The sequence below is a fragment of the Labeo rohita genome, unplaced genomic scaffold, assembly GCF_022985175.1.
Source record: "Labeo rohita strain BAU-BD-2019 unplaced genomic scaffold, IGBB_LRoh.1.0 scaffold_374, whole genome shotgun sequence".
NCBI classification, from domain to species: domain Eukaryota; kingdom Metazoa; phylum Chordata; class Actinopteri; order Cypriniformes; family Cyprinidae; genus Labeo; species Labeo rohita.
Genome location: NW_026129292.1, coordinates 33,535 through 46,287, shown reverse-complemented (window position 1 = coordinate 46,287; position 12,753 = coordinate 33,535). Strand labels below are relative to the sequence as shown.

Sequence of the window (12,753 nt, the reverse complement as noted above, 5' to 3'; positions counted from 1 at the left end):
TTAAAATAGAAATGAAAAACTTGCTTTTCAATCTAAAAAAAAAAAAAAAGAGAGTCTACAACAAACTGTATACTCATGTCTCACAATTTTATTTTTTCTAGCTCTTATTTAAATAATATTACACTTACATTTACAATATTACACTTGTGATCATGATCATTTGGTGGTTTCAGCATCTATATCATAGACAGTGTTTTGCAGAAAGCTATACACAATGGACAGGTCTTACAGAGTAGAGCATGTTGGACAATTACAATAAAACAAGACTGGACCCTACTTCTCATCAGCCCAACAACAAGTAGATACAGCTGGAGACTCTCTCGAATGTCATCCAACAGCCCTTGGATACTGGTAACAGTCTGTAAAAGAATGTAAAAGAATTCTTTTACACATTATTGCAACTAAAAATTCTGTCATTCTGACCCTGCATATACAGCAAGGGTACTGCCACATTCAAGGCCCAAAAATGTAGTACGAACATTGTTACAATAGTCCAGTTCTTCTCCCCCAAGTCACTGTCCTCCACCATTAAGTAGAGTATCATGATGCACGCGCATGCGTTCCTCTGCTTGTAAACAAAACGCAGCACATGTGTGTTCCTGTGTCAGCAGCATCACACGTATGCATCAGGGTACTCTCGATTATGGCGGAGGATGGTGACTTGAAAGAGAAGAACTGTTGAATAATTATTTTATTTTTCTTTGCGCACAAAAAGTATTCTCATAGCATTGTAAATTATTGTAGAAACACTGATGTCACATGGATTATTTTAACAATGTCCTTGCTAAGTTTCTGGCCTTGATCGTGGTAGGACTCTTGCTGTCTATGAAGCTCAAAGATCTCTCAATTTTTTTCAAAATTATTTTCATTTGTGTTCCGAAGATGAAAAAGGTTTTACGGGTTTGAAACAACATGAGGGTGAGTAATTATTGACAGAATTTTCATTTTGGGGTGAACTATCCCTTTAAGAACCTTTCTGAGAAATAAGCAAGTTCAAGATCACACAGTAATACAACATTATCAACTAGTGTCATTTGATCTGCTTCATTAGTAGATTCACCTTGATGAATTCCACAAGACAATCACGTTTGCCTAGCTGAGATCTTTCCCGGTCTTATGTGGCGGTGACTTGAAAAGGTGGCAAAAGGAGCATCAAAATGGAAGAAAATTTGCTGTTCCAACCTGGAGATACAGAAAACCAAAAAAAAAAAATTCTTTTAGGTTTTTAGTTTTTCATCACAACCAAGTCTTGGTGACTACAGATGTGTGGATGAACTGAGCTGAAACCTCTACAAGTATTGAAATGAATACTTATACACTTATAACACTTATACATGATTTTTTTTATTTAGAGTCCTAATGAAGACAGTTTCTAACTTTAAATCTGCAACTCCTGTACTAGACCCTTGCGAAAATATCAGGGTAGAAGTGTTGGAAAATAAATTGAAAGGATTTGGAGGCAACAGCTACTTACATAACAAAACTTGCTCCTGGGGTCAACCAAGCATAGAAATAGGGAGATGATTCCCTTCGCAGATTCTTCCTACGGTAGGGGAACTACGGGAAGGGCTTTTTCTACACACACAAACATAAACCAGTTACAACCAAAACCAATAACGTCATAAACATCAATTAACAAAGTACAGTATGAACAACCTACCCATGTTCATTAGTCAAATGTGCTACCAAGATTTTCACCATGTCCCGTCTTCAGTCCAAGGTCTGGTCATGTCAGCAGGTAGTCGAATGCTTCCTCATCAACCTCTGTCTTTGAGTCATCAAAGACATTAACATCCATTGTAGAAAGTTTTTTTGGCAGCTGAAGGAAGATAAACTATTAGCAATTTGACAAATGCCAGCAATGCCAAAGGAAGTAAAAAAGTTATTTTTATTCCACATAAGACACAATCATACACTTATTATATTACTATTTAAAAAAGTATTAATGTATTAATGAAACATTATTAATGAAAATTATTAATGATATTAAAAATGTTAAAGTTTCTCTTACCACATTCCCAAAACATTTGAAATGTAAAAGGTTTTGAAGAAAAAGTATATTTCTTTGAACTTCATTCTGACAATGTTGTTGGTTTACATCCTGAAGAAACCAAAAGGACAAAAGTTACAAAGTTAAACACAAGGCAATAACACTCAGTCAGATGATGAAAAACATTCATTAGTGCACTACACAACACGAGTTATCTTTGTTCACTAGGGCTGCAACGATTAATCGAACGATGTCGTGAGGCGCGTTTAGTCAATGAAGCCAGTACTTTGATTAGTAGTAAAGCTCCATCACGTGCCTTCAGCTGGAGCGGCAAGTAATACACAGAGCCGTAAAGCACTGACAAGCTACGCCAAATCGCGCGCAAAATCGAATTCGATTTTGAGCGCGATTTTGGCGTAGCTTGTCAGTGCTTTACGGCTCTGTGTATTACTTGCTCTGTGTACTGAACGCACGTGATGGAGCTTTACTACTAATCAAAGTACTGGCTTCATTGACTAAACTCGCCTCACGACATCGTTCGATTAATCGTTGCAGGGCTATTGTTCACTAATGTTTTTAATTTGTAATAATTGTTTGGTTTATATATTTAATGTATATAGCCTAATTGTAGGCTAATATTAACATTGCATTGTTGTATGGCCCATTTCCAACGTTTTTTTCCCTCTTTCTCTGTCACTGAGGTGGAGCGTTTATGAAATATTGTTCTTATAAATTCTTCCCAGCATTTCCGTAATTAAAGTTGACATATTAAAAATGCACGCAAACTACAGTGAAGTGCAAACGTTATTGTACGTGTTCCGCAGTGGTCAAAAAGGATTCAGTCGTGAATTTTGAACACTGACATTCTGCAATAAAATCACCGATTAGCCCCCGTAAATGTTAAAAATACCTTTCATTCTCATGAGAAACAGTTAATTTACTGTCTAAATAGGACTAATTCACATCAAAATGGCCTTCAACAATCCAATTAAGGCTAACCTTAATTTAACTCTTTTCCGAGTCAAGTACATGTGGTGCACAACTCGAGCCAATTGTCACAATAGTGGACAAACATTGATAGGCAGCTAACGTTAGCTAATTTCAATTAACGTTAAATAAATATATATACGTTAGCTATTTGATTTCAAACTTTGCCTAACGTTAACTAACTTTCAAGATGACAGGAGAAGGCAAGCGATCTCGTAAACATTCAAAACCCGCGGCAAAACGATCCGAGCTCAAAGCAGAGGCGAATATAATTAAAATAAATAGTAAGACTTTGAAACTTTACTTACTTTACCATCCAGCAGAAGTGTGCCGTCTTCTAAACCCAAAGCAACAGCAGTTGATGGCCGTGATTAACAGTAATGGCGGATCAATGAAGGGATGAGAGCAAATTGGGGAGGAGTCACAGTTACTCTGTAATTTTGCTCCCACTCTACGGATAAATTTTACTCTGTACACTCAAAATAGAGCAAAAACAGCTATTTTTGAGGAAAAAAAAATTAACTCTGGAAAAACTACTCCGCCATTTTTCCTCTATATATATATAATTTATAGATAATACTTGCCTTTATGTGCTGTTCTTTTGCTCCTGCAGTAACAGAATATCAGCACAGCTAAAACTGAGACCACTAGCAGTGGCAGAAATACAGCAATTAACAGAAGTTTGACAGACACATGTGGACCGTCTGCAATGAATAAGGCAAAAACAGTCATTACTGCAAATTAATCTCATGAGACTTCAAGATCAAATAATAGCAGATATAATTGGGGGAAAATTATAAAAGATGCAACTAAAAGTTACACTGATGATTGAATAGTCTGTCAATTATTTACATAATTGTTATTACCTGTATTAAAAATGCTGACATACCTGAACATGTCTGGCAGCGATCAGTGATGTTGATGTGTTTAGTTTGGTTGGTGAATGAATAAGTAACTGCACAGCTGTATGAATCATCCAGACACTCAATCTCCAGAGGTAGAGAGAGACTGATGCTGAGATCAGACACACTGATGCTGGACAATAAACTGTTTCCTTTGTACCAGGAGAGAGTCACATGACTCACATTTAACACTGAACACAGCAATGAACATTTCTGCTCTGATGATTTTTTTGAGTTTTGTGGAGAATCACTGATGACTGGAACAGTCAGACCTGAAACATGAAGGAAAGATAAACATTTTAGAAACAATCCATTATTAAAAGAGAAGTGTGTAAAGATCCTCAATCATAGATCCAAAAATAGGTCATCCCCAGATGGTGCAGACTTATTTTTTTTATATGATTTATTCAGTTTACTCACCATAGACATCTATGATAAAGATCTTGTATGTGACTCCTTTTTTACTGATGATCTGTACTTTATAAAGTCCAGAGTGAGATTTGTTGATGTTTGTGATGGTCAGAGATCCTGTCTGCTTATCTGTCTTTAGTCTGTCTCTGAATTGTTTATTCTCACCACTATCATATATAATGCTGGTCTGTTTACCGATTTCAGCTATAAGAGTGTCTGAATTTTGTTCATATATCCACAGTATCAGACCATTTCTGTGTATTTCAGTAAGAGCAGTGTTTAAAGTGACAGAATCTCCCTCCATCACTGACATTATCTTCTTTTCAGCTGAATGATATTCAGATACTCTTGGATCTAAACAGTCAACACAACGAATCACAGATTATCATCTCAGATATCTTTCAGAGTTTATTTTAAAAAAGGGACCAAATTCCTTTGTAATTTCTTAAACATAAGAATTGGTTACACATTATTTTACAGCATGTGTTCTTACAGTGTACTTGCAGCGTACTTATCAAATAATGAATTGGGTAGTGTAAGGTAACTACATGGGTTAAGTTAAAGGGGTCATCAGATGCCCATTTTCCACAAGTTGATATGATTCTTTAGGGTCTTAATGAAAAGTCTCTAATATACTTTGATTGAAAATTCTCAATGGTTTTGTAAAACAACACCCTTTTTACCAAAATGAGCTCTACAAAAATCATCTCATTCTAAGGGGTTGTTCCTTTAAATGCAAATGAGCTCAGCTATTTTATCATTATAGAGTAGATTTGTACATACACTGCCAACACACATTAATGTTCAAACAACATGAAAAAGTGAAGTTTGCATCCGATGACCCCTTTAAGGGATAGGTTCAGGGTTAGTACCCATTTATTATTTCTATAGTACAGTGGGTACGGAAAGTATTCAGACCCCCTTAAATGTTTCACTCTTTGTTATATTGCAGCCATTTGCTAAAATCATTTAGTTCATTTTTTTTCCTCATAAATGTACACACAGCACCCCATATTGACAGAAAAACACAGAATTGTTGACATTTTTGCAGATTTATTAAAAAAGAAAAACTGAAATATCACATGGTCCTAAGTAGTCAGACCCTTTGCTTAGTATTTAGTAGAAGCACCCTTTTGATCTAATACAGCCATGAGTCTTTTTGGGAAAGATGCAACAAGTTTTTTACACTTGGATTTGGGGATCCTCTGCCATTCCTCCTTGCAGATCCTCTCCAGTTCTGTCAGGTTGGATGGTAAACGTTGGTGGACAGCCATTTTTAGGTCTCTCCAGAGATGCTCAGTTCCGTTTAAGTCAGGGCTCTGGCTGGGCCATTCAAGAACAGTCACGGAGTTGTTGTGAAGCCACTCCTTCGTTATTTTAGCTGTGTGCTTAGGGTCATTGTCTTGTTGGAAGGTAAACCTTCGGCCCAGTCTGAGGTCCTGAGCACTCTGGAGAACGTTTTCGGCCAGGATATCCCTGTACTTGGCCGCATTCATCTTTCCCTCGATTGCAACCAGTAGTCCTGTCCCTGTAGCTGAAAAACACCCCCACAGCATGATGCTGCCACCACCATGCTTCACTGTTGGGACTGTATTGGACAGGTGATGAGCAGTGCCTGGTTTTCTCCACACATACCGCTTAGAATTAAGGCCAAAAAGTTCTATCTTGGTCTCATCAGACCAGAGAATCTTATTTCTCACCATCTTGGAGTCCTTCAGGTGTTTTTTAGCAAACTCCATGCGGACTTTCCTGTGTCTTGCACTGAGGAGAGGCTTCCGTCGGGCTACTCTGCCATAAAGCCCCGACTGGTGGAGGGCTGCAGTGATGGTTGACTTTCTACAACTTTCTCCGATCTCCCGACTGCATCTCTGGAGCTCAGCCACAGTGATCTTTGGGTTCTTCTTTACCTCTCTCACCAAAGCTCTTCTCCCCGGATAGCTCAGTTTGGCCGGACGGCCAGCTCTAGGAAGGGTTCTGGTCGTCCCAAACGTCTTCCATTTAAGGATTATGGAGGCCACTGTGCTCTTAGGAACCTTAAGTGCAGCAGAAATTGTTTTGTAACCTTGGCCAGATCTGTGCCTTGCCACAATTCTGTCTCTGAGCTCTTCAGGCAGTTCCTTTGACCTCGTGATTCTCATTTGCTCTGACATGCACTGTGAGCTGTAAGGTCTTATATAGACAGGTGTGTGGCTTTCCTAATCAAGTCCAATCAGTATAATCAAACACAGCGGGACTCAAATGAAGGTGTAGAACCATCTCAAGGATGATCAGAAGAAATGGACAGCACCTGAGTTAAATATATGAGTGTCACAGCAAAGGGTCTGACTACTTAGGACCATGTGATATTTCAGTTTTTCTTTTTTAATAAATCTGCAAAAATGTCAACAATTCTGTGTTTTTCTGTCAATATGGGGTGCTGTGTGTACATTAATGAGGAAAAAAAATGAACTTAAATGATTTTAGCAAATGGCTGCAATATAACAAAGAGTGAAAAATTTAAGGGGGTCTGAATACTTTCCGCACCCACTGTATGTACACTCACAGAACAGGACTGTAAAATGAAGTGCTACCAAATTTTTAGTGCGTTAAAACTAAAGATACATGTAATGTATTCTCATATTTAGGGGTGTAACTCTGGTCTCACAAATAAACAAGACAAAGAGCTCTTTTTTAAATAGAAAATTATGCAAATAATTGATTTCATTGCTAAACTTAAGTGAGAAAAATATATTACAATTAATCCAAAGGTCTTATCGAAAAATATGTAAATGTTTAAGATTTGTCAATTATGTGTTATATATAACAATAACAATGTGTATAACAATGTGTAATATATAATTTTTCTGCTGGTTCAGGTTTTCACTTACAAGAACAAATAAATACAAATACATTTTTTTTTTTTTTCAGAGATCTATAACTGTAGTATTCAGGTACGAAATAATGTATACATTATTACCCAATATATGAATATAATATATGCCCAATATATTGAGCAGAACTGATTATACATGACAGCAATGGATATTCTTTACCAGGGCTGCCCAAACTCAGTCCTGCAGAGTTTAGATCCAAGTTGCCTCAACACATTTCTAGTATGCCTAAGAACTTGATCAGCTGATTTAGATGTATCTAATTGGGGCTGAAGCTAAACTCTGCAGCAGAGATGTAAAATACTTGTGCAATTTTACTTGATTACTGTTTTTAAGTATTATTTTTTGGGGGGATTGACTACTTTTACATGATTACAATTCTGAAGAAAAACAATACGTTTTACTCCTTACAATTTTATTTAATTTAGAAAAAGTACATTACATTTTTATTGTATCTTATGCACATTACATATGATAAACGGAAGTTCAAACATTTGTGCCTGACGTGAGAACCAATAATCATTGTTTCCATGCATCAAGGACACACATTTCTACTTCAGTTATGACTTTCATCAGGTAAATGTCTGGCTTCAAATGTTCACCATCAAATCTGAGGAATCATATTGAGGTAGCAAAGCTGCATTTGACCAAAAAACAAAACAAAACAAAAAAAGTTTATTCATTATTCTGATAGATAGAGCCATTACGCCATAATGGTTTTGATAGAGCCATTAGTTGTATAATATATTGGCAGACCGCGCAAGATTGAGTCCAAATAAAATCAGTGATGAGAATTTAAATACATTTAAAATGATCATAATAAACAATTTTGTTTGTAACAATGAATATTAATTTTAATAATTACATGATTTGCTCATTATTTAATCTAATCTAAAAACTCCAAATGCCCTAATTAAACAATTCAAAGATTAACTATCCTTTTAGACAGTGACGTTGAATAGACAACACAAAAAAGTGGCTTTTTAAAATGTTAATGTTGTATGTTTTAATTCTATGACTCTTCTCGTTAATTAAACACACATTCTTGTATTCTGTCTGGAATTGGAAATGTGTTGTTTCAAAAATGAAAATTCTCTCATCATTTACTCACCCTCATGTCATCCCAGACGTTTATGACTTTCTTTCTTTAGATGAACACAAGCAAAGATTTTTAGTCTGTTTAATCCAAAGGGAAAGGACCACTTCCGAAAGCACAAAAAGTGAACACGATAGTCAAGTTTAAAATATTAATATTTGTATTTTCTTACATATGCCTATTGTTTTACTTAAGAATACAATGATTCATTAACAGGGGTTGTATGAGTTACTGTCATATTGTGTAGTTTTTGAAGTGTAATTTTTGGACGTCCCATATAATTGCATTATACAAGAGATATGTGTTTTTTTCTTGTGTTAATCTGATCAATGAAAAATATATACATAGGATTGCATGGTGGAAAGTATTTTAAATATTATAATTTTTCGTGTGTGTGTTCCGCTGTGCTGCATTTTAACTGCTGTAGGTGCGCTAGATATGTGTTTGACCTGTGCCATTGCATTTTGTGTTTTCTCCCTTTAACCAAACTTCTAAATGTCTGTCAGAAAAAAAAGTATTTATACTTTTTTAATACTTAAGTACAATTTAATGTAGTATTTTTTTTTTTTTTTTACTTTTACTCAAGTATGTGTTTGTCCTGATACTGTTAATTGAGTCAAATTTTCTGTATCTGTATTTGCACTTTTTACACATCTGCTTTTCTGGACACCGGCCCTTCAGGACCGAATTTGGACACCCCTGTTCTATACTGTCAATTCAAGGCCAAATGCACAAATCTGACACACAACAGATTTTCTCCAAACTGTTTACTGTTTAAACTGCAGATAGTCGCCAAAACATGCATTTTGACTTAATATTGTGTGTATTTGTATTTATGTTCAAGCGCTATAACAGGCAGAAAATTCAGGTCCGTATGGTGCGCTGCTCTCTTTAGTTGTTCATTTTTGCTGAAAATCTGCAAAATATGCATATGATAATCTTTCGTGACAAGTCAAGCAGTTGATTCAACTTACACAATTTATTATTTCACACTTACCATTTACTGTTGGTGAGCTCTGATTCTGGGAGAGAACATTTAACAACTTAAAATCTGCAAAACATTTAAAAGTTAAATTAAACTTAATAAATGATATGAACGAGTGAACATTTTAGAAACAATCCATTGGAAACTCACAAAATAAAATATGGTGTGTAAATAAGCTACCCCATCTTATTGTTTTAGATAAGAGCTAAACATCAGGTCATATTTAAATCTAGATTTATTTGCATTGGGCCTTGGAAACCTCTGTGAACACACCTGACTTGGCCAAAAAAAGCACAAGGGACGAATTTTCATTTTATTAAAAAGTGTTTATCTATTCTACACTCCTGGCGCGCACACGCATTAAGACACCAATGTTAAATTCCTCCGTTTCCGCTTCATGGTAGCCCCTGTTACAAAATAATAAGCTTCTTACCAAATAATCCCCTCTCCACCTCATGCTTGTCCCTTTGGCAGCATAACTTACTGCAGAGCAAGCCTGTTCTTGATAACACTGCTGTGTACATTTTTGAACAACACGATCTTACTCCCAACTCATCACATATTGATGCTTGGTCAGAACCCTTTGGAGTCGCTTTTTTTTTTACGCTCAAGGTACCCCTTTAGCGTCACTTTTGTACATGCAGCATCCTCCATTGATTTCAGTTGTTTGCCTTAATTTAATGGTTTGCATGCATTTGTAAAAATATTAATAATATATAAATTTATTCTTTCATTTGAGCACCTAAACTCACCCTTACCCTAAACTTCTGAACAATGTAAAACAGGCAAATATATGTACAGTCACAGGTATTTATTGCAGAAACTGACCATAAACAAGCAATATAAAAACATTACAAACAAGTCGTGTTGCATTCCGAGTCTTCTGAAGCCATACCATATCTTTATGCGAAGAAGAAAGTAAAACATAAGGTTTCAATCGCTGAAAATTTCGCGAAATTCATCCCTTGCATTTTTTTTTTTTTTTTGGCCAAGTCAAGTGTGTTCACAAAGGTTTCCATGGGCCAATGCAAATAACTCTAGATTTAAACATGACCTGACGTTTTGTTCTTATCCAAAACAACGAGATGGGATAGGCTATACACACACACCATTTTTTTATTTTGTGAGTTTATAATAAATACTCCATTTTCAATATTAAAGATACCAGTACTGTAATCACTGATAAAAATAAATAAATAAATAAATAATAATAATAATAATAATAATAATAATAATAATATATATATATATATATATATATCTACCCTACAAAAGCTGTAACTGGGGCAGCACCTTTTCAAAAGGTACTTTTCTGTACCTTTAAGGTACCAGTATGTACTTTCAAAGTACTAAAATGTACCTTTAAGGTACTGTGAAAGAAAAATTCATTTTACTCATCTATGTGCTTATGGAATATTGTGTAAGGGTCTGCTTTATTTAAACCCGCTAAGAATGACATAAGAGAAGGGTGGTAGGGCCCTAAATATAAAGATTTGAATCTTGGGAGTATGACGTAGCAGAATGTACTTGTCTGACTCTTATTATGTGTGGAAAGTTACCAGTTAGGAGATGTAACCTTGAAGGCTAGGGAAGAGATATAAGTTGGAGTGAGCCCTCCCTTCTGGGTCGCACTCTGCAGTAACCTGTGTTTCTGTATGACTGTCTGACCTTCTTTGCAAAGAATAAATTATAAAAGACATTTGACTGAGTTTGTCTCTTACTTTGGTGAGAGTTTTATTTTGCCAACAGGTACTAATATGCAGTGTTGGGGATAACTCATTACAAGTAAGGTGAGAAAATATCTGAAAATATCTGAGTTACTTTTTCAAATATGTAATGCCAGCTACTTTGTTTTTCCATTTATTGACTGACAGCTCTCCTGAGAGAAAATGTGAGTAAACGCAGAGGCGATGTGTGCGCTGTGTAAACATGATGTTACTGTAGTTTCAAACTAAATGTGAACATGCATTAATTTATCTCACAGATTCAATATTTCTCAAAATGAATAAAAAACAGAGAAATGCAAACCTGCAATATGATGCAAACTTGCAATAATTAAATGTTACATAACACAAATATCCTCTTTGTATTTAATCCCATTTTAATAACCAATGTCTTTGCTTCTGATCTTTGAGAAACAAATTCAACCATACTAACCATAAATCAAAAATGCAAAAATGACTTTAGATAAACTAACATCTGTGCTTTATTGAACTTTCTTCTCCTGTGTTCTACTGTACAGGCATGATTTTTATTATTATTATTTTTTTCTTCAGCCTGAGGTGTATTCATTTCACTTTTGGTGTGAAAGGGCTGTTACATTTGCCAAAAAGAGCACTTTATAATAAACACAAACAAGCAAGCTCGACCAAATTTAAAAAGTAATGCAAAAGTAATGTCACGCATTATAACTATATATACTTTCCATAATAAGTAACTAAGTAACATAATTAGATACTTTTTTAGGGAGTAACACAATATTGTAACAGATTTAAAACTTTTAAAAGTAACTTTCCCCAACACTGCTAATACGTAGTGTTCAGGGATAGGTATGGTACAAAGATGTACCTTTTCACTTTAACTTTCGCCAGTGACAGAACTGTACCTTTTTTTCTGAGAGTGTACCACCCCAGTGACAGCTTTTGTACTTTATTTCTGAGTGTTTTTTAAAAGTTAACTTGAATCATGATTGTCACCATCAGCTTTTTACACATCAACAGTCTAAGCAATGCTGTACATTGCAGATTAGCCTATGTAGAAATATTACTGATTAAACTTGGTGTGACGTGAGATCATGTAGGCTACTAACACATCCATCTGAAGCACACGCATGCCTTTACACTTAAGCCATAAACATAATGTGTAACTTACCGTCTAACAGCAATAAGCGAAAACAGACAAACGCGTAAAACATATTCTTTAACATCTTAAACTTATAATCCACAGCAGGCGTATGGCTGCATCCAGGTGCTACTTAAATTAAAAAAAGAAGAAAAGAAGAAGAAAAAGAAGAAGAATTTCCAGAAATGCAACATGGGAGTCGTTTTGCTAATCAGTCTCGTCTACCACTCATTGAATATAAATCAGAATATTAACTGAACAAACATGGCACAAAAACAAGCAACTGTAATATACTGAATTAGTAGGTTATGCAGTTTAAGGTGTAACTGTGAATGTGTGTGACGTTGTTTTTTGACATGAAGTGCACGGTAAGAAGTAGAACGATGCCCCCCTTAGGAACAATGTAGTAAAATGTAGTTTAAGGCGAGACACTGGAGGTGAATAGGGTAAAAAAAAAAAACAAACAAAAAAAAACTAATGGTTATCACCTTACTTACTCAGTTGATTGATTATATTGATAATTGCAAACATTTTTTTTTTTTTTTGTATTACAAGTTTTCTACAATGTTAGGTTTAAATATGCAAATGAGGCATTATTTAATAAAATATGCACTGATTTGCATAAATTTCTAGTACAAAAATCTAAACACTGAATGAAGTCAATTTCAAAA

At 35.2% G+C, this 12,753-nt stretch overlaps 1 protein-coding gene across 1 annotated transcript; it reads right to left on the bottom strand.

The window, feature by feature from the left end:
* Positions 1-2,072: 2,072 nt before the first annotated feature.
* LOC127160521 (uncharacterized) lies at positions 2,073-4,760 on the bottom strand. Its single transcript, XM_051103155.1, has 5 exons — positions 4,757-4,760; positions 4,300-4,644; positions 3,867-4,151; positions 3,562-3,681; positions 2,073-2,101 (listed from the first exon to the last, which is right to left on the bottom strand). The coding sequence occupies exons 1-5, from the start codon at positions 4,758-4,760 to the stop codon at positions 2,073-2,075; spliced, it is 783 nt and encodes a 260-aa protein (XP_050959112.1).
* Positions 4,761-12,753: the final 7,993 nt, after the last annotated feature.

Bases quoted from the DNA above. Each gene is read 5' to 3' on its own strand.
- LOC127160521 (XM_051103155.1), bottom strand. The intron at 3,682-3,866 runs GTATGTCAGCAT...TATTCATTGCAG, and splicing joins TCGCTGCCAGACATGTTCAG to ACGGTCCACATGTGTCTGTC. The intron at 2,102-3,561 runs GCAAGTATTATC...TGGTTTCTTCAG, and splicing joins CAAAAGAACAGCACATAAAG to GATGTAAACCAACAACATTG.